The sequence below is a fragment of the Perognathus longimembris genome, unplaced genomic scaffold, assembly GCF_023159225.1.
Source record: "Perognathus longimembris pacificus isolate PPM17 unplaced genomic scaffold, ASM2315922v1 HiC_scaffold_5393, whole genome shotgun sequence".
NCBI classification, from domain to species: domain Eukaryota; kingdom Metazoa; phylum Chordata; class Mammalia; order Rodentia; family Heteromyidae; genus Perognathus; species Perognathus longimembris.
This window is the reverse complement of record NW_025960815.1, coordinates 8756-29798: the sequence shown is the minus strand read 5'-3', so window position 1 is coordinate 29798 and position 21043 is coordinate 8756. Positions and strand designations below refer to the sequence as shown.

The following is a 21043-nucleotide window of genomic DNA, read 5'->3' as shown; positions in this document are numbered from 1 at the left end:
TAGGGCCGACGCGACGGCGAGCCTCGTGTCTTTCCGGGCCTCAGGTCTGACGCGTCACCTCCCTCGGAGCCGGCACAGGACAGGCGTGGGGTTCCTAAGGGACAGTCCTGCAGAGCCACGGCGCTGGGGGCGGACCCGAACCAGCTGCAGGGCCTCGCTGCGGAGCCACAGAGACGCCCCGGCCCGAGGCGGCTGGGGAGGAGGGGAGCCCGCAGAGGAGACCAATGGCCTGTCTGTGTCTGGCCCGAGGCGCGAGTCCCAAGGATGGACAACAAGATGGCTGCAGGTGATGATGAGGTTTTCTTGAGCATTTGGGTGTCAGTGCTACCTGGTGTGTGTGTGTGTGTGTGTGTGTGTGTGTGTGTGTGTGTGTGTGTGTGCGCTCAAGGCTGGCGCTCTACCGCTTGAGCCTCACCTCTACCTCTGGCTTTCTTCCTGGCTCACTGGAGCTGGGAGTCTCATGAAGTTTTGCGACGGGGCTGGCTTCGAACCGTGACCCTCCCACCCCAGGCTCCACGTAGCTGCGTGGTGATTTTGATTCCAGTTAGGAGCGTGGAGAGGCAGCCCGGAAGGAATGTTCGCGTGTTCTTGGGGCGACACCAGAGGCCACTTCCTCTCCCCAGGACAAGACTATTTCCCAGTGTAAATACGGAAGCTTTGTCAGAGTCAAGAAGCTCCGGGGAAGGGGGGGTGTCAGCCCCCCACTTCCTTGAGGGGCCACCGGAGCACGCAGCTGCTCAGCCAGAGCTCATGGCTGCTCTGGGTTCCATCTGGGGGCCCGGCCATGGCGTCACGGGGACCGGGGCCTTCCAGGTCCTAGCTCAGAACCTCTCCCCGCGCGGAGGGAGGGAGGGCCTTCTCCCAGATGGCCCATCGCACGTCCCAAGCGAGCCGGCCGCTGCTTCTCCCCTTCCCTCCTTCCCCTCCCTCCCGTGGAGGGGCCTAGGCCATCTGCCCACGCGGCTCCGTGAGTGGAACAGAACACAGACCACGGGATCCAGAACATCTAAGAGTAGCTTTATAAAGAGTGAGAGGCGGCGTCGGCACTTAGGTTTGCCTGGGGGGAGGGGAGCCTGGGAACAATTCCCACGGGATGTAGGTGACCGCATCCGGCAGCGCACAGCGGTGGCCTCCGGCTGGCACGTCACCAGGTTTTTGCTTTGTGGTCCTGGGGCTTGAACTCAGAGCCTAGGCACTGTCCCTGAGCCTCTGTGCTCAAGGCTAGTGCTCTACCGCCTGAGCCACAGCGCCACTGCTGTCCTTTCCCGAGTGTAGCATAATGGAGATTAGAGTCCCATAGACTTTCCTGCCCGGGCTGGCTTCAAATCACGATCCTCAGAGCTCAGCTCTCTGAGAAGCTAGGATGACAGGCGGGAGCCACTGGCACCTGGCTCTTGGCTAGTTTTCGGGGGTGGGGGGGAATGCTATCCTGGTGGATGGATGTTACTGGGTGGGTAGGGTCCTCAGCACAATGCCCTGAGAGGACAATGGCCAGGCATATGCAGCACACCCTTTGTGCTGTCATCTGATGCTGAGACTCAGGTAAAGTCAAGGGATTCCTCAGAAAGATCGCGATGCTGAAGAATTAAACCCCCCCCCCCACCCGCCATCAACTCCATAACACCAGTGGACATAAAGACCCTTAGTCAAGTATTTCAAAGGGTACACTCTTCCACTTTGGGCATCTGGAGGCTTCTGTTGAGGGTTTAGTCTCTTTGACACAGAATATTCATGAAGACTTAGAAACCTGCCCGGAGTTGAAGTCCTCAAAGGAGTGTGTGGAAAATTCCAGTGGGTGGTGCTGAAGGTCTGGTCAGATGGGTGGTTAGCTTTCCCTCCTCAGGTCTTGGTCTCCGATTCCCTTACGAGCCCCACACTCAGACAGAAAGTGACCCTAGAAAGCTGGAAGCTACCCAAAGCCAGCCCCCCACCCCTGGAAGAAGGCAGAGAGGAGCGTAAACATGACACCTGCAAGAAATAGAGGGCTGCTCCGTGTGTGTGTGTGTGTGTGTGTGTGTGTGTGTGTGTGTGTGTGGTTTGTTTTCTCTTTTCACCACCATGTCTGCGTTCCAGAACCGGGTGCCGGCAGCTGAGCTGACCTCATCCGGGTCTCTCGCCCGTGGGCCGCTGCTTTAGGAAGCCTTCCATCTGAGGAGCGAGAACACTGCGTGGACCACGTAGAGCAGCGTGGCGACGTAGGAGAACACCTGCAAGCAAAGGAGAAACCACTCGTGGGCGCGCACGGCGGGGGGGGGGCTGTCCACGTCGCATCGCGGGGCGCCGAGGGCGGGGATGGACAAGCTGCCTCTGCCCGTCCCCCCACACCTCCTTCCCTGGGAGGGCCACGTGTTCACCCGGAGTCTTCTCAGTGCCGAATCCCAAGTGGGGCGAACTCCTGCTCACGGGGTCTTCGTGTGAGGAGGAACTACCAACCACCCCACCACCCCACTAATAGCCTTCGCTATTAGGCCTGGGGCAGGACGCTGAGTGACAACGTGCCTGCCTAGCAAGCACCACGTTCAAACCCTAGGGCCTCCCGAGACACACGAGCAACGGCTATGGAGAACTTCTCTCCTCAGAACCAGCAAGACCACACTGGAGCCACGGCTCCACGTAAGGCTTTTTAAATAAAGTGTATTGGAGATGAGCGTCTAGCAGCCGTTCCTGCCTGGGATGGCCTCCTAACGCGATCCTCAGCCCTCAGCCTCCAGTAGCTGGGATGATGGGTGCGAGCCAGCGCCTGGCTTCATCGAGGGTTGTTCGTCTCCCAGGGGTGGAGAGCGTAAGTGAACGAGTCAGGCCTCCCGGGACGTGGAGGGGTCACGGGGACACCCAGCAACCCCTCGGGATGACTGGCCAGCTACGTCAGCACTGGGAACGAAGGCCCTGGAAGGCGACCCCAGTCACCTGTTGTGCTCATTGGGCTTGCGTGTTCCCGTCATCCTGCTCTTGGCGGCAGATCTCTTTAAAGGTTTACCTGCTCCCAGACTCAACATCCGCATCGGGTTTTGTGACCTTGGGCAGAGGTCAAGAGTTTCCATCCCAGACACCACGTTTAGGATGGACACGCTTCTGTGACTCCTGAAAATGCCACTGCTCTGTCCGCGCTCCCGGTCCCTACGCCTGGGCGAACTCTCCGCCCTCATTGGCCCAAGGCGATGAGTAACCGGGTTACTGAATAACGAGTTCCAGAGAACTCTGTTTGGGAACTCCCAAGTGCCCTGTTAAAAAACAGCAGTCACGGAAGAGTGAGCAGCACCCCCGAAATCACCTGTGCCCATCTGGGGGTACATGAGGCCCAGGGAGAACCTTTGGCAGGAACGTCGCAGAAGTATAGAAGATAAAGACTTATTTTGAAAAGGAGCTTGAGAAATGGCACACCAGGCTACATTCAGAGATGAGGACCTACGCAGACATGTTTTGACCTTCAGAAACCCTATTCTCTATGATGCATTAATTGCCCACCATGGTTAAGATCTAGAAACTTCCAGATTGTTCCAGAAATCTCTAGCTCTCCTCCGGCAACCTCTACCAGCACCGGGGACCTCTCTGGAGAAGGAGCCCTGCCACTCACAAAGGAGAGAGAGAAGCTTAGCTTCTGAGACTGAGACTTCTGAGCTTCTTGTTCTAGTTAGAAACCAGAGAGGGGGCCATGGGCATGCTGAGAGCTTCTAAACGTTGAGGGTTTATGAGAAAGGCCTCCTACTCTCTAGAATGACCACCTCTAGGGTCTGAAGGACAGACTGTGGTTGGGCATGATCTGCCTTAAGTTCAGAGTACTGATGACTTCTCTCCCCAGTATACTAACCCAGTAGCTTTACGCTGAACCTCGTGTGTATTTCACCTGCTTTCTAGAGAACGTTCTTGATTCTGGCACGCTTGACTTTGTCTGAGCATGCTCATACCTGACAACTCCACTGATGATAAATAGGAACATGATCAAATGTGCAATGGAGCAATAGATGTTATCACACTACAGTGGACTGCTATATAGCGATGAGGATAAGCAATCTACTTGAATGAATCTAACACATTTTGATGAGAGGAAACGAACCATGGAAAAAAATGCAGCCTGGACAGTCCCATTTATATGAAGTTCAAAGGCAGGTAAAATCGAACTGGATGCTAGAAATAATTAGAAATTACAAAGTGGCAAGAGGGGGGTTTCTGGGAGCTGTTTATTGGGTTCCCTTCTCTGGATGTTATACTGCCTGTTGAAAAAGCTCAGAGGAAAAAATTAGAATGGAGTAGAAACCCGTGGTTCTCAACTACTATTGGAAAATGTATTGGAAATGCATTTTGTGTCATGAGTTACTGCTCTGCTCTCCGAAGGGCCTATGCCCACTCCTCGGGGAAAATATCTCAAGCAAATGACGGAGGCTCTGACTCATTTCATTAAAAAGAAACTCCTTCCCCGACGGGCGTGTGGGTGCCCTTCACTATCGCGGCGCCCGTGGGCCGCGGTGCCTGTGGCTAAGACCTGGCTGGCCAGACCCGGGCGCTCTTCCTCTGTTCCGGTGCTGGGGTTTAAACTTAAGCCCCCGGGGGTCTCGCTTAGCTTTTTCTCTCAAGGTTGGCGCTCTACCACTTGAGCCACACCTCCACTTCTGGGTTTTTGCTGGTTCCCTGGAGATCAGAGTCTCAAGGACTTTCCTGCCTCGCCTGTCTTGAAGCCGCAGTCCTCAGATCTCAGCCTCCGGAGTCTCGGGGTCACTACGTCTCCTCCCAGGGGGCTTTGCGGCTTCGGAATCGAAGGGAACGTGTGACTTCCTTCCGACGTTAGTGAGGCCTACGAAGAAGCAAGGGCGCGGCCGGGCCGGCCGGACACTCACCACGGCGGAGATGTTCTCGTGGTAGTGCTTGAAGGTGAAGCCTTCCTGCATGGAGATGGTGGCCAGGGCTTCCAGCACGGAGGCGCTGAGGTAAAACATGGCAGCCACACAGTGGTAGGCCGCGTCCTGCGGATCAGGAAGGGCAGGGGGTGTCATGGCGGGCGGGGGGGGGGCGGGGGAGAGATCCCGACCCGGCCCCGCGGTCCCCACCCGGCAAGGCTCAGGCCGCTTCCCCCTCCCGCCCTCCCCCGTGCCGGGAGCCTGGAGGACGTGGCCAGGGGCGTCTCCCGCGTGGGCGGAGGATGCCGAGAAGGGGCTGCTCCGTCCCCGAGACGGGGGCACGGCGGGGACCGGGGGAGCCGGGGACACAGAGCCGCCAGCGCCTCCTGACCACGTTCTCACGGCGAGTCCCGGGTTGCTGGGCGCACGTCTGAGCTGAGGCGGGGCTGCTGAGCCTTGGGGTGCGCAGGAGGACATCTGCAGGCCGCTCCCCCCCGCTCTCTGGAGAAGCTGGGCCCCCCGGGACAGAGAGGTCGAGGCCCCCCTCCCCCCAGACACCCCACAGCCGACTCACCAGGGTGACCCAGGAGGCCTCCCCGCCGTGGGCGCCCATGACGTACAGCACCAGCAGGGACGTGGTGGCCACGAAGCAGAACACGGACACGAACATCACCCAGCCCTGGACCAGGGGGATGGGCACCAGGGAGGAGGCGATCAGGATCCACACCAGGCCCCCAAAGATCTGCGGGCGAGAAAACAGGGAGACCCTCAGGCCGGAGGAGAGGGCCACCCCATGGGTCCCCCCCCCCCCGCCCACGTCACGCGCGAAACAGCGCAGCGGCGGAGAGAACCGGCGAGGCACGTTCCTCACCAGAATGTCTCTTCCGTGTCCCCCAAAGGTGTCGATTCCCCTAGCAGAGGGACCCAAGTCACTGGTTTGCTTTCCGCCATTGTCTTCCTTTTTTGTGGGTCATGGGGCTTGAACTCGGGGCCTCGGCACCGTCTCTGAGCTTTCTGCCTCAAGGCTAGGGCTCTACCACTTGGAGCCACAGCGCCACTTCTAGTGGTTAATTGGAGATAAGAGTCTCACCGACTTTCCTGCCAGGGCTGGCTTTGAACCACGATCCTCAGAACTCAGCCTCCTGAGTAGCTAGGATGACAGGCATGAGCCACCGGCACCCAGCTTCCCTCATTTCTTAAATACGATTTAACTTCTTAAATTCAATGAACACTTATATTACACGTCTACGCTAGGCACTGTCTAAGCACACGACTCAGATAACTCTCCTAACAGCGCCGTAAGTCAAGGACTGACCCGTTTGTCAGGAGAGGGAACCGAAGCACATACGTATCACTCCAAGAAAGAACTTAGGTATTCTAGCTTTATCCTAGTATTAGCTTGGCATTCTTTCCTTCCCACTGGCCTTGCTATTAAAATATTTTTTCTTTTATGAAATGGTAGCAACCAGCATGTTGGCTGAGAAGCGCCTCTGCCACCCAGCTCCTCGGTGCCCTACGGGGGTGCACCCCGCAGCCTGGGCCAGCGCCTGAGGGGTCCTGAGAGGAGACCTGGGGCTCAGCCTCCGCAGCCTGGGCCTCAGCATTTGCAGGCAGCGATGGACACCCTCCCCCTCGGCAGGGCTAGTGTGAAATGACTGAACTGGGGTGGGGGGAGCTTCTGGCACCGTGCCCATGGTTCCCAACAACCCCCGCAAGTGGGGACAGGGCACCCCCACCAGCAGGCTGACAGCCGAGTGAAGAAAGGATGCCTAAGGAGCCAGTGACAGCCCCCTCCACATCCTGTGGGTTCACGGCACGCCAACACCCCGAAAGCCGGTGAAGCGGCTCCGCCCTCCCCACCCCCCCACCCCGGCCTGAAGCAGGAAGGCAGCCTGCGCCGCGGGGTGAGGCCTGGCCCCAAGAATGAAATGCCCGAGAAAAACTGTATGGGTCCCCGACGCGCTGTAGCCTCTGTATTTTCTTCACTGTTCCCCAAACGATGCGGTGTGAAAGCGATTTCCGTAGCACGTGCGTGGATCCCACCATCGGGGCTAGCTCGGGATGACCGGAAGTACACGGGGAGGAGTGGGTCACGGGAGCGAGGCCAGTCCACATGGCTCCGCCCGCGCACGGAGAGCAAACAGGAGCGGAGCCCGGCCGCGCCCGATACGGCGCCCGCCCGCCCGCCCGCCCGCCGCGCCCCACCCACAAATATTTGTCCAGAGCAAGGGTCTGGGTGAGGGTTCGAGCGGGCCCCTTCGCAAACGTAGCTTCTAGAAGGAAAACCGCCGTCCGCCCGCCCGAAGGTGCAGCCCGGGGGCCGCTCGTCTCTGTCGAGGCCAGACTCGCCGGGCTGATCCGCACCCATCCGCTCATCCGCGGGGGGCGGGTGGGCCTCGGACAAAGCGGTTCCCCCGGGGGGGGGGGGGCGTGAGAGCCGGGGGGGGGGGGGCGGACGCGCCCTGTGAACCCGCACACGCCGCCTTCACCCGGAACGCGCCACACCGACTCCCGGCCCAGCGCCCGGGAACACGTCCCCATCATACAAAGGCTGGGTGACATCCAGGAACACTCGCCAGACACGGAATGGTGACCTCCTGAACGTCCCGCTGGCTTTCCAAGGATGCCAGCCAAGGCCCCTCTCCCGATCCCACCTGCCTCTCCCGCCAGCTTGACTCCAACGCTGAGACCTTGTCTTAAATGCGGGCTGCGCAGGCCCTGCCCCGCACGTATATCTAGGAGGGAAACTACCCATCCTTCCTGCAGTCCAGGGCTGGGTACTGAGCAGAGTTAGAGTTCTGTAAAGATCAGGGAGCAATGTGCAAAAGGAACAAAGCGTCCCAAAGTCAAGTTCCCCCGTGCTGAGTGTCAGCAGCTCACGTTCTCCCGGCTACTCAGGAAGCCGAGATCTGAGGACTGAGGTTCAAAGCCGGCCTGGGCAGCCAGGAAAGTCTCTGAGATTCTTCTTTTTTTTTTTTTTTCTTTTGGCCAGTCCTGGGCCTTGGACTCAGGGCCTGAGCACTGTCCCTGGCTTCTTTCTGCTCAAGGCTAGCACTCTGCCACTTGAGCCACAGCGCCCCTTCTGGCGCTGGAACCGAACCCAGGGCTTCGTGTATACAAGGCAAGCACTCTTGCCACTAGGCCATATCCCCAGCCCCTGATATTCTTATCTCCAATTAATCACTAAAAAGCTGGAAGCTCAAGTGGTAGAGTGCCAGCTCTGAGTGAGAAGGATTTTTGCCACGCTCGTTCATGTACTAAGACGGCATTGAGGGCGACCGTGGTCAGCTCTGGGGACACAGCCCACCCTCCCTTTCTTTCTCCATCACAAAGTACAAAGTGAAAACCCCAGTAGCCTGGGATCTAAACCTACCCAGTTACCCACTCCCCAATGTGCTGGGAGTTAGAACTTAAAAATCACCTCAAAAGCATCAGAAAGAAAAGCAGAACACCTCCCCGGCCCTATGGGCTGACACCCGTCATCCTAGCGAGCTCCGGAGGCTGGGATCGGAGGACCGCAGTTCGAAGGCAGTGTGGGCAGGCCAACTTGAGACACTGCTATCTGCCATGAGCTGCGGAGTGCGTCTGTCTCCATGGGCCGGAAGACACGAGGAGAGGGGGGCAGAACTTGAGAACACGTGGTCCCCCAGAAAGTGAACCTTGAGTCAAGAATTCATCTGCCTCTGCACAAGGGGCTACGATGGCTGTGGAGACGGGAGGAAGCCTTCCTCCTAACAATGGGCTCTGTTATCAGAGGAGGGAAGGAATTCTCCAGCACATTCTCGAGATTCATCTGAAGCTGCTACCCCTCGTGCGGCTGAAAGAGCCCTTCATGCCCAGGCCCGGCGCTTCCGAAGCCGGGCTCCGCTCGCCGAGGCCAGTGCCAAGGACTCGCCCCGCGTCTCTGGCTGCTTTCCCGGGGCCCTACTGTTCTCTGTCACGGTCCCCGCAGCCGACGTCAAGATGCGAACCCGACGACTCCTCCTCCCCCCGTCCCGGTGGCGTGGCCTCTCGGAGCCCGGCACCCCAACGCCCAGCCCCACAGCCTCCCCAAACGCCAACTCCAGACTCTGTGTGTCTGCGTGTGCGCGTGTGCCCGCGCTTGCCGGTCCTGGGGCTTGAACTCAGGGCCTGGGCGACGTCCTTGAGTTGTGGTGGTCAAGGCTAATGTGCTACCACGTGGGGTCACAGCTCCACTTCCGGCATTTCGGTAATGAATTGGAGATACATCTCACCGACTTTCCTGCCCCCGGCTGGCTTTGAACCATGGCCCTCAGCAGTGCCCGGCTTCCTCTCGGCCAGTGCTCCCGGGGAGGCTGGCAGGCTTCGCGCGGCTCTAGGGGTGGACTCGCTGAGAAGACTCAGTGTGTGAGTCGGAGAAAGGTGTGTGGGGCACACGTGTGTGCCGTGTGTGTGTGCCTATGCACACACTCATGCAGAGTCCCCCGTCTGTGTCCGTCTGTGCATATATATGTACGTGCGTGTGCAGCCGTGCACGTTTCTCGCGTGCAGAGGCAGGTGCGGGGTGGGGTCCAGCCGGGGAGGACACGGCAGCCCGGGGCCGCAGCTCGGTGCTGGGGTGGAAAGAGGAGCATGACGCGCGCCGGGACGCGAGGGGCGGCGGGGGGGGGGGGGGGGGGGGGCGGCCCGCCCGCCGTTACCTGGCTCGGCCGTGGTCACACAAGCCTCGCGGGACACTTCCCGTCCTGCGGGGTGAGGCTGAGGGCGTGGAAGGACACACGGGTGTCCGCGTGGACCCGGTGTGGACCCGGCCTTTGGGTCCGGAGAGCGTCAGCCCCTGCGCAGTCAGAGGCCGGGCGCTCCTGTCTGCTGCCCCGCGCGTGCCCTGGAGAGGCGCAGCAGGAGGGGCACGCCCAGGGCGAGGGGCCTCGCACGCCCACGGCGAGGGGCCTTGCTCCAAGACGCTCACCAATGGACGGAGCCCGTCTCTCCCTCCCTCTCCTCCTGTCTTCTATCCTCACCCGCCCGGTGTGGCTCTGGGCTCGCTAAGAGCTGAGTCGGGTCCAGTGACGCCGTCAGTCCCAGTGACGCCGTCAGTCCCAGTGACGCCGTCAGTCCCAGTGACGCCGTCAGTCCCAGTGACGCCGTCAGGCCTGCAGCAGGGCGACCAGAGAACACCTCCCACGGGGCCGGGGGCAAGTGCAGTGATTCCGGATGCTGAAGCTCCGTCCCGGGGAGGAAACGCGGCCGGGGGGCAGAAGGCTGTCCGTATGGGGGCCTCCCTCCCCCCCCCCCGCACCCCGGCACCTCAAAAGGCAGCTTCCTGGGAGCCCGACTTGTGCTCTACTCCCGAGGGAACAGCAGCAGTGCTCAGGGGAGCACTCCGAGCCCCGCAGGGTTCCTCTTTCCGGGGGACCCACCGCGCCCCGCCGCGGCGGCGGCCTCATTCCGTCCACGCTGCGGAAGAGCGGGAGTCGGGGGGCCTGGGACCGGTTCATACGGAGGGGAACTGAGGCTGGGAGCTTCAGCGCCAGGGGCTGAGCTCAGGTCTGCGTTGACACCAGCGGGGCAGTGTCGCCATCAAGGCCCCCCCCCCGCCCCGTGGCGGTCACAGACCGGGGTGAGGACAGCGGGCTTCACCACTGTCCCCCAGCGGTGTGGGCCACAGGCGCCCCTCAGACCCACAGACCAGAGACTTCCGGCAGCCGGGCTCCCGTGGGGTGGAAAATTCTGCCTACCACACCCACACCCTTTGACTTCATTCAACAAGATAAACAGAAGCAAGGCGTTTCCGTGCACACGCGCACACACGCACACACACGCACACACACACAAGCAAACGAGGTAAGCCACCTGAACAAAAGACACAATCCACAGAAACCCCAGGCCAGCAACAGCGGCTTGAATGGGAGACAATGAAAGGCATGGACAGGAGTCGCCGAGTGGGTTAGTAATGCGGTAAGCACCCACAAATGAAACAGGTGTATACTTGCAAACAGCGGGGAAACACCCCCCCTTACCTGGGCTGTGTCCCTCCCAGAGGCCGGGGCCTCCCTCTTGGGAATTAGTGGCCATTGGCAGTGTCTCCTCCTTCTGCCTTTTAGTTAAGATATCATCTTGTGATCCATAAACATTAGCCAGGTGAGCCAGCATACGCTAGCCCCTTTCCTGAGAATGTTCCAGAATGCCTGGTCTTTTGTTCTGGACAGGAACACCAACAGGGTGTAGCCGGGAGAGAGAGCACAAGCAAAGTGTTGCTGAGTGCCAGGAACGCGTGCTGTCGGTGGGCTTCCAGGTGGAGGTGCCAGGGGAGGGTCCCAAGCACCGCAAGCAAGGAGTTCTCCTTCCTTCTGCCAGGCCCCTGCCGTCGGGGCCTGCTCCCGCACCTCTGCAGGGCAGAAAGGGGGCTTGGGAAGGCAACGACGCACGTGTGCCCGAAGGGGTCCTTTTCTGAACCTTCTAGAAGGCGAATCCCGTGTCACCCAAGACAAATTAATTGGAAGCTTGCTTGCGGACCCACTGGTGACTGGCTCTTCTGCCTGCAGGGAGATGTGGCAATCTGGGTCACACTCAGAACCCCGAAAGCTCTCCCCAGCCATTCGGGCAGGGGCAGGGCTCCGTGTGAGGCCGAGGCTGGAGGTGCGGCCGCCATTCACTGCTCGCCCTGGCCGCCCCGTCAGGGCGTCCCAAGAAGGGCACGGAATAGCACGGAAAGCAACAGGTGGCGAGGGGCCGGGAGACCCCCAGGTACTACCCTCTGTGGGTGCGGGAAGGCCCCTTAGCTGCAGAGCAGGGTGTGAATTGTTAGTTAACGATTGTACCTATGAGGCTAAGCCAAATGAACTCCAAGAGAAGGACACAGGAGGACTCTATTGCTGTCATTATGTTTAGTGTTCTAGGTGATTTCCTTCGGCGTACCACCTCTGCTCGCCGTATATGACTTTGGTACACTGGATATTGTAGATATGCTTACCTGAACTAGGGAAGGGAAAGAAAAATGAGGGAGGGTGTAACAAATAAGAAATGTACTCACTGCCTTATTATGTAACTGTACCTCCTCTGTACATCACCTTGTCAATAAAATTTAATTAAAAATATAATTATACCTAACAGCTGCTGATCCGTGACTATGTTGTGTTGCTTAAAAATCTCTGTGTGTACGCTGTACGTTGTCTTCCTCAATGTCGGGCTGTGTGTATGAATGGCCCTACACAATTATATCACCTGGTAGCATAGCGGCTGTCGAGTCTAAATAAATGCACTGCGATGTTCACACCAAGAAAACACTGCTCCATCCCACCACGCACGACTGCCTTACACTGGCTTAATCCTCACAGCAATCAAGTGTGCAAAGGTACGCCCAGGGTTGGTGCTGACATTGCTGGCAGCCTTCCCTCCGCCGAGCTGGCTTCGGGGCCTTCCTGGGTGTGGCAGGTACCCACGGGGTCCCTGGCGCAGATAATTATCATGGAGACCTCGTAATGCCAGCACCCAGGGGAGAGGAGTGGGGAGTGCGTCCCGCCCGGGGCTTCCCAGGGCTGTGCAGAACCGCGCCGCCCTCTCCACTCGCCCAGCTGGTGTTGTGGGTGTGAACAGCTGGGGTTGTGGGTGTGAACAGCGCCTCCGACCCTGGCCAGGCTGAGACCTGCGGCCTCCTGGGGGGTCTTACTCCTGAAAGTTCCTGGGCAGAGAGCAGCCCCCCGCACCCGAGATGAGGAGGAACTTCAAGGGGACGCCTAAAGACAGTCTCAGAACAGAGATGGCGGTGGCGTCCTGCGCAGCGACCCTGCGCCCGGCGGGCAGCGGTCACCTGGATACTCAGAGAGCAGCTCAAAGTCACTGACTCCGGACCAAAGCTACTGGCTCTTGAAAAACCGGAAAAGTCACTTCTCAAAGCCCAAACACCTCCCCGCCCCCTCTGTAGAGAGAAGGGAAGGAAAAAGCCTCCGCCGAGACTGGCTGTCCCCCGCCCTAAACAGCTCCGCAGAGGCACAGCCGAGAAAGCCGGCCAGTGACCGGGCCGGCGACCCGGTCTCCGTGGCTAAGCAGGGCCGATGGGAGGGTCCTGGCTGGGACCACAGCACGACCCCAGCCCGCGAGGACCTCGGGACACCGGGCTCCCTCCCCCAGCCTCTCATCCAGAACTGCCCCCCTGTTCTGCCCCCTCGTTAAACACTCTAGGGATAGCCTGGCTTATGGAGGGCCAAGGGAGCTCAGTCAGTGCTAGAAAGTGTGTGTGTGTGTGCGCGTGCGTGTGTGCACGTGTGCGTGTATGCGCCACTACTAGGACTTGGACTCAGAGCCTCATTCTCTTGCTGGCTTTGCTTGCTCTCACAACTGGTGCTCTGCCACTTGAGCTATGCCTCCAGCCCGGCTTTTTGCTGGTTATCTGGAGAGGGAGGCTAGCGAGCTTCTCTGTCCAGTTTGGCTTTGAACCCCAAACCCCCAGGTTATAAATGTAAGCCCCGGCCCCTGGCTGGGGTGTCGTCTGACAAGAGGGCGTCCCAGTGGCTCTGTGATGGCTCTCCACTCCCCGAGTCTACCGCCTGCCCGTCTGTCTGCCTCTCGCTGGCGTGGGGGCTCGCGGCGGCTCTCGGGACACCCGCGCGCCCAGGCGGGGTGGCGGCGGCTCACACCTGTGATGGGAGCCGCTCGGCTGGGGTCACCATCCTCCGGGGGCCGGACGCTCACACCGGTGGGAAGAGCCAGAGGGCTCCCGGCGGGAGACGCGGTCCGGACGGAACGCTGCTGCTCTGCCCCCTCCCTGGCCATGGCGGCCTGGGTGTCCTGAGGGCCCTGGCTTAGAAGGGAGGAGGAGGAAACGGGGCGTTATGGCTCTGAAAGGAAAAGTCCGCCACTGGGTGAGGCCTTTCCCCTCATTCCGGGGGGAGAGGCCGGGAGCAAAGCCTCGACGGAGCTCTTGGGAGAGGGCAGTGGACATTTTACATCCTAGACCCACGTGGGGGTGCACCTGCGACTTCACTGCTTCTAGGTGGGGGGGGGGGGGTCACACTGCTTAGCCAGACCTGCTTTCCATGTATTGTGGGGACCCCATGGCACCCTGAGCCTGGGAGTCCCGGGAGGGGCTCCCAGCGGTTGCCAGGCCCTACCTGTAGGACCAGCCCTTGCCTGCCCCAGTGGGCTTGCTTCCTCGCCGGCCACGGAAGTGGGGTGGCCTCTCCTGTCGGCCCTGGATTCCCCTCCACTGGGAAAGTCAGGCACGGGGAACGGAACCCTGAGTCATCACCAACTCCATGCGCCACAGAATGAAAAAGAATCTAGCACGTCCCACCCCTGGAGGAGCAGAAAATTACCAAGTCTGATGCCACGCAAGTGTGCAAAGAATGAGGAACCACAGGAACCTTCACTCCCTGCTGGAGGAGACAGAGAGGGCCCAGGTTTCGCCTGAAGCTTAGTTAAACAATTTGGGGAGGGAGGACATGCCTTATAAACACGGAGCGACGAGGCTGGGTCTTGCGAGCCTCGGCTGGGTCTCGCGAGCCTCGGCTTCCTCGCGTGAATCTGACGCTGGGATGTATCAATGAGAATGGCGCTTTGGGACTGCGGCACGGCGACAGCCTGCCCTGTGACCCTGCAAACCAAATCCTCCGTGAACTCAGGGAGACATCCGCAGCAGCAATTCCAAGAACGTTCTCGGCAATATTGCACAGGCGAACAGTAATCAATAGGAAATGGCCCAAATGACCATCAACAGACACAGGGTCCATGTGTAGAAAGACGTCGCTTATTATAAGGGATATGTATAGTATGATACAATTTCCATAAGGTGTAAAACACAGCATAACCCAATGCCTTGCTTATAGTTGGGTGTGGGTGTCTAAAGCGGCTCTGGAGAGGTGAACCTCATGTTCAGTCAAGGCAAGATACCCCGTTGGGTGGAGAGCACATCTGGCTAGCTTTATTTCCCTAATGCCAAGAGGCAAAATATTAAGCTTTGGTAAAGCAGAGCAGTATGTATGTGGTATTTCGGAAAGTCTACATATACTTTTTTTGTACTACTTGAAATAGTTCTTAATTTTTTTTTTAAAACTTGAGATGGAATCCATCTATCATAAGATCCACATTTAAAAATGGCCAGTGCAAGCCAGGGGTGGTGCTCTGCCTTGAAATCCTAGCTGCTGAAAAGGCTGAGAGCCCCTGGTCTCCATTTGAAGTCAGCCCTGACAGGAAGTCCATGAGACTCTGATCTCCAATGCATCACCCCGGAAGGCAAAAGTGGAAGTCCAAGTGGTAGAGCACCAACCTTGAGTGAAAAAAATAAGTGACAGCATCCAGGCTCTGAGTTCAAGCCCTGGTACTAGCACATCCAAAAACCTGACTAGTCCAGTGGCAATTAGTACATTTATGGGGTTGTACAAGCTTTGCTCCTATATAATTTCAAAATATTCATCACCCTGAAAGGAAATTTATACCCATTAGTCAATTATTCCTCCTGCCCCTTTCAGTCCCAAGCCATTCGTTTGTGTTTTTTCCTCTGCGGATTTACCTATTTTGGATATGTCGCCTAAATCTGAATCGTATATATGCCTGCCTCGCCTTGCAGAGTTTCCATGGCTTATCGGCTATGTAGAACAAATCAGCAGTACTTCCTTCCTTTCCGAGGCTGAGTAATATTCTGTTAAAGGGATATACCACGCTTTGTTTATCCAGACCATCTGCTGATGAGCTGTCGGTTACTGTCTGTTAGCTCTGCTGTGGACAGGCATGTGCTCAGACTCATTTGAGGCCCTTCTGTGGTTATTCACCTGGGCAAGGAATTGCTGGACCGTAGGGTAGTTTTTGGGGAAACCACCAATTATTTTCCACAGTGGCAGAAGTCTCTGACATGCCATGTAATACACGAGCGTTCCAGTACCTCTGTATCCTGAGAGCTACTTGTTATTTTCCATTGGAGGCAGGTGTGTTGTTTGAAAGTTTCATGTAGGCTTTGTTGCTGGGCTCATTTGAAAAATAAAAATTAATGGGCATGAAGTGATATTTCTTTCTTTTTTGGGGGGGGTGGGGTGGGGAGGCAATCCTGAGGCTTGAACTCTAGACTTGAGCTTCTTTTGCTTAAGGCTAGCGCTCTACCACTCAAGCCACAGAGCCACCTCCAGCTTTTCCTGAGTAGCTTATTGGAGGTAAGAGTCTCACGGACTTTCTGCTCAGGCTGGCTTTGAACTGTGCTCCTCAGATCTCAGCCTCCTGACTAACTAGGATTTCAGGCGTGAGCTACTGGTGCCTGGAAGTGATATTTCACTGGGGTTTTTATTTCATTTCCTTAATGACAAATGTGACGGTTGTGCATTATTTCCTATGTTCATTTCCAACTTATACTTCTTTGGAGAAATGTCTATTTCAAGCCATTTGCCCAATCTTAAAATTGGTTGTCCTTTGCGGGTTTGTGTTACAATATTCCATAATGGGAGAGAGTCCTCCCAAGGACCGCGAGGCCCTCGTGTGAGCTCTTTAGCTGTCCGTCTCCTTCCACATACCAATGCACATACAGCTTCATACACACCGTCCACAGGACAGCTTGAAGGAATGCTATCTGCTCTCCACTTTCCCTCACTGGTATCCGTGATACTACTCTCAATCTACAAAAGAGAAGAGGATTCACAGATGACCTGGGAGACACCTGAGGCACCTTGACAAGTGGCAGGTGTGTGCGTGTGTGCGTGTGTGTGTGTGTATGTAGTTTAGGAGGAAGAGAAATATTTAAGAGAGTTGAGAGAGGAAGTTTTCTGGGCAACAGGTTTTTCTAGAAACCTCTATTATCACAGGTCACAGAACCCCACAGGAGAAGGCGGTTTCCACTAACAGGTGGCACGGAGGATTCCTGCAACCCAGCTCTCTGCAGAGGTGGGCGGTGGTGGAGGCTTGAGCGGATTCTTCTGTCCCCTCAGGTTAGATCGCCCTGCCCGGCTGAGCTGTTCTACCCCGAGGGCCACGTTTTCCACCGGGCTGAGCTACGACGAAGAGGTGGCAGAGAGAGCCCTGGAGGCCGTCCCTTCGTAGAGACAGCCGTATGACCTGAGCAGGGGTGTGCGTGTGTGCTTGGTGTGGGGGGGGGATGAGATTTGGCAAAACTATGAAGCCCAACTACCACACCTGTGTTCTCGTGATTCTTGTTCTAATGCTCACCCAACAGCTAAAAGACAGGTAAGGCGTTCCCTGGCCAAACCATGAGACACTGGAAGCTGTTTTGCTTACAAACCTCTCTGTCCTGCCCAGCTCACCACGGGAGGCCTGCTCTGTCTCTCCCTGTAGATCACTCCGTGTAAAGATCTGAAGGAGCCATGCTACTTATTCTCAGGGTCCTGACCGCTTCTGCCCCTCTTCAGAAACCCAACATCGAGGAAAACACAGGCAAAGAGATGATAAAGGGAAGCCCCAGAGAAGAGAGAAGCCATTTGGAGAACGATGATCCAATGGGACTCTGTTATGGTGCAACCCAGAAGGGGTTCCGCGGCACTGGACCTTTATGGCTTGCAGCTAGCATTGCCCTGGCCTTTGCCTGCAACCTCAAGCTTGGAAGGAACTCATGGGGGTGGTGGGGGGAGCTGGCTAAGAAGCTGACTGCCCTGGCAAACCCTTCTTACTTTATGCTGTGTGGTCCCTATCCTATGTGGTGGGACTCAGTCTTCAGCGTCTCTTCCCAATGTCACCCCCTGTGACCCTCATTATCCACAGATTTAAAGTCCATCTGGATACGGGTTTCGGGTCCCACTACATGTTCCTACCCCATTGCCCTCCCGCAAACCTGCTGTGTTTGCTGTTCAATCCCCTCCCTCCCCGACTCTACCAAGCTGCGCTCTAACAGTCAAACAGGTGGCTGCGCACACTCTCCTCTTGAAGGCCGCCCTGCTGCTGCGGTGGCGGCTCAGGAAAAGGCGGCCCAGCCCACGGAACAGATGAGGCTCACCCGCCCCTCGAGGCCCGAGACGGGGCTTCCGGGGACCGGAGGCTGGTGGAGGTCTGAGGGCTACAGATTCGGAGAGCACTGAATGAGGAGCCCGCCGGGGGAATCGGCCTAAGTCGCGGGGCCACCGGGCCAGGCGGGGCCCAGTGCGGACGCCGAGGCAGCTCGAGGTCGGCCGGGTGCCCACGCCCGCCGGCCAGGCCTGCTCGCCTCCCCCAGCCCGGGACACGGTTGGGGAGCTGGGGGGACGGGGACCGCGGGCGGCGGCCTTGTTCTCATTTCCCGATCCGCTCGGTCCCGAGCGCATGCGGTGGCCGGAACCCCCCAAGTGCGTTCCCCCTCGCGACCCCGAAGCCTGCGCGGGCCCCGCGGGGGCTCCTTCCCCAGGCCCGGGCCCGAGGGCGCTGTGCCCGGGCGCCGAGCCCGCGGCCCGGGGCGGGGAGGCGGCTTCTCCACGACGCCCGGGCTCGGCGAGCCCGAGGGCGCGGCGCGGCTTCCCAACCCGGGAACCGACCCGATCGGGGCCACGAAGCCGGCTTCTCCGCTGAGGTCCCGGGGACTTGTTCTCCCCACGGTCCCGTGGGAAGGGGAGCGAGGCCCCAGGGTGGGAGCCGGCGCCACGCGGGACCCGCGCCCCCGGCCCCCCTCCGCGCGCGCCCCGGCCCCTCCGCGCTCTCCCCGGCCCCCACTGCGCTCTCCCCGGCCCCCCACTGCGCTCTCCCCGGCCCCCACTGCGCTCTCCCCGGCCCCCCCCGCGCTCTCCCCGGCCCCCCCCGCGCTCTTCCCCGCCCCCCCGCGCTCTCCCGGCCCCCCCGCGCTCTCCCCCGGCCCCCCCCGCGCTCTCCCCGGCCCCCCGCGCTCTCCCCCTCCCGGCCCCCCCTCCGCGCTCTCCCCGGCCCCTCCGCGCCCTCCCCGGCCCCTCCGCGCTCTCCCCGGCCCCCACTGCGCTCTCCCCGGCCCCCACTCGCGCTCTCCCCGGCCCCCACTGCGCTCTCCCCGGCCCCCCACTGCGCTCTCCCCGGCCCCCACTGCGCTCTCCCCCGGCCCCCACTGCGCTCTCCCCCGGCCCCCACTGCGCTCCTCCCCGGCCCCCCCGCGCTCTCCCCGGCCCCCCGCGCTCTCCCCGGCCCCCCCCGCGCTCTCCCCGGCCCCCCCTCCGCGCTCTCCCCGGCCCCCCCTCCGCGCTCTCCCCGGCCCCCCCTCCGCGCTCATCCCCGGCCCCCCTCCGCGCTCTCCCCGGCCCCCCCTCCGCGCTCTCCCCGGCCCCCCAGTGCGCTCTCCCCGGCCCCCCAGTGCGCTCTCCCCGGCCCTCCGCGCCCTCCCCGGCCCCTCCGCGCTCTCCCCGGCCCCCACTGCGCTCTCCCCGGCCCCCACTGCGCTCTCCCCGGCCCCCACTGCGCTCTCCCCGGCCCCCCCGCGCTCTCCCCGGCCCCCCGCGCTCTCCCCGGCCCCCCCGCGCTCTCCCCGGCCCCCCCTCCGCGCTCTCCCCGGCCCCCCCTCCGCGCTCTCCCCGGCCCCCCCTCCGCGCTCTCCCCGGCCCCCCCTCCGCGCTCTCCCCCGGCCCCCCGCGCTCTCCCCGGCCCCCCAGTGCGCTCTCCCCGGCCCCCAGTGCGCTCTCCCCGGCCCCCAGTGCGCTCTCCCCGGCCCCCCACTGCGCTCTCCCCGGCCCCTCCGCGCTCTCCCCGGCCCCTCCGCGCTCTCCCCGGCCCCCACTGCGCTCTCCCCGGCCCCCTCCGCGCTCTCCCCGGCCCCCCCTCCGCGCTCTCCCCCGGCCCCTCCGCGCTCGCCCCGGCCCCCACTGCGCTCTCCCCGGCCCCTCCGCGCTCTCCCCGGCCCCTCCGCGCTCTCCCCGGCCCCGGCCCCTCCGCGCTCTCCCCGGCCCCTCCGCGCTCTCTCCCGGCCCCCCCCGCGCTCTCCCCGGCCCCGGCCCCTCCGCGCCCCCCGCCTCCCCCCCCCCCCCCCCCCCCGGCGACTCACAAACTCCAGGACGCAGAGCAGGTCCGGGAAGGCGGCGAAGACCGAGAAGCCGCTGGGCAGGGCGCCGCCCCCCGACGCCGCCGCGGGGGCCATGCCGGCGAGCGGGCCTCGGGCTCGGGACGGCGCGCGCGGCTGCGGTTCCGCGCTCCGCTCCGCAGCGCAGTGGCCGCGGCGCCCCGGGGTGCGGGTTAAGAGCCGGGGAGCCCCCGCCCCGCCCCGCCCCGGCCCGGCCCCGCCCCGCCCCACCCCGCCCCGCCCGGGCCCCGTGGCGCTCGGAGCCCAGCCGGCGGCCGCGGGGCGCCCCCCCCCCCCCCCGGCTCGGGGCTGACGGCGTCCGGGCTCCCTCGCGGAGCGCGGTCCAGCCGGGCCGATGGGGCCCGCGGGGGTCGGGCCGCCCGCCTCCCCGCGCCGCGTCCCCGCCCCGGGCGCCACGGCGCGGGCCTCCGCGGGGCGGGAAGGCGCATCTCGCCCACCCGACGGCGCCACGGCCCCGGGGTGTTTTGCGCCTTCTTTTTCAACCAGTGCCACGTTCCGGTGCCCAGGCGAGTGGCGCGATCGCCGAGTTTCCTGCACCCCCCAGCCCGCCCTGCGCCCTCCCCGCGGCTCAGGCTCGCCGCCCCACCCCCAGCCCGGCTGCGGCCCGGGCAGCGCCTCCCCCGTCCCCCGTGGGGGCCGCGCGCGGCTCTTTCCCTTCCTCCGCCCCACAGAGGGAAGCCCATTCCCGCACGTATTGTGCACAAGCCCGCCCCCACGAGCTGGTCAGGTTCACGGCGCGCGGGAAGGGGCCAGGCGTGCCACGCGGGAACCAAGGCCTCTCCGTCGGCCAGGCTGCGGCTGCCGTCCCCCTCCCCGGCCTCACCCCGCTCCTCTGTGCGGCTCCTCCGCCGGAAAGCCGGGGAGCCACAAAGGCCACCGTCGACAGGGACCGACCCAGCCCTGTGACAAACCCAACCAGGGCTGCCTGCGCCATCATGTTCTTACTCCACACGGGACACTGGCGGCTCTCGCCTGTCATCCTAGCCACTCAGGAGGCTGGGATCGGAGGATCACAGATCAAGCCAGCCTCTCACCTCCATCTCACCGCCAAAAGAGCTGGAAGTAGAGGTGTGGCTCGAGTGGTAGAGCGCCAGCCTTGAATGGAAAAGCTAAGGGACGACGCGCAGGCCCCGAGTTCAAGCCTCAATACTTGCACAACAAAACAAAACATCAAGGCACTGTCAACTCACTAACATCTTTGCCTGGCCTTGCGGTTTTTGTTGTGTCTTGCTTTTTTTGTGCTTCACTACTTATTCCAAGCCTCTGTTGCTAAGTACTTTGCACTGGTAGCCTGTGCCTTCCGAGCAGTTCTGGC

At 61.0% G+C, this 21043-nt stretch overlaps 1 protein-coding gene across 1 annotated transcript; it reads right to left on the bottom strand.

Moving 5' to 3' along the window:
• Positions 1-1648: 1648 nt before the first annotated feature.
• On the bottom strand, positions 1649-19859 carry LOC125345208 (myelin and lymphocyte protein-like). Its single transcript, XM_048337425.1, has 4 exons — positions 19693-19859; positions 5407-5574; positions 4833-4958; positions 1649-2207 (listed from the first exon to the last, which is right to left on the bottom strand). Exons 1-4 carry the CDS (start codon positions 19783-19785, stop codon positions 2133-2135), a joined length of 462 nt encoding a protein of 153 aa, XP_048193382.1. The 5' UTR covers positions 19786-19859; the 3' UTR covers positions 1649-2132.
• Positions 19860-21043: the final 1184 nt, after the last annotated feature.

What these genes read in the sequence shown, in the direction of transcription:
- LOC125345208 (XM_048337425.1), bottom strand. Translation starts at nt 19,785, where the DNA reads ATGGCCCCCGCGGCGGCGTCGGGGGGCGGCGCCCTGCCCAGCGGCTTC. An exon ending in TGCTCTGCGTCCTGGAGTTT is followed by an intron (nt 5,575 to 19,692) that starts GTGAGTCGCCGG and finishes TCTCGCCCGCAG; the next exon opens with ATCTTTGGGGGCCTGGTGTG. An exon ending in AGGCCTCCTGGGTCACCCTG is followed by an intron (nt 4,959 to 5,406) that starts GTGAGTCGGCTG and finishes CCTGATCCGCAG; the next exon opens with GACGCGGCCTACCACTGTGT.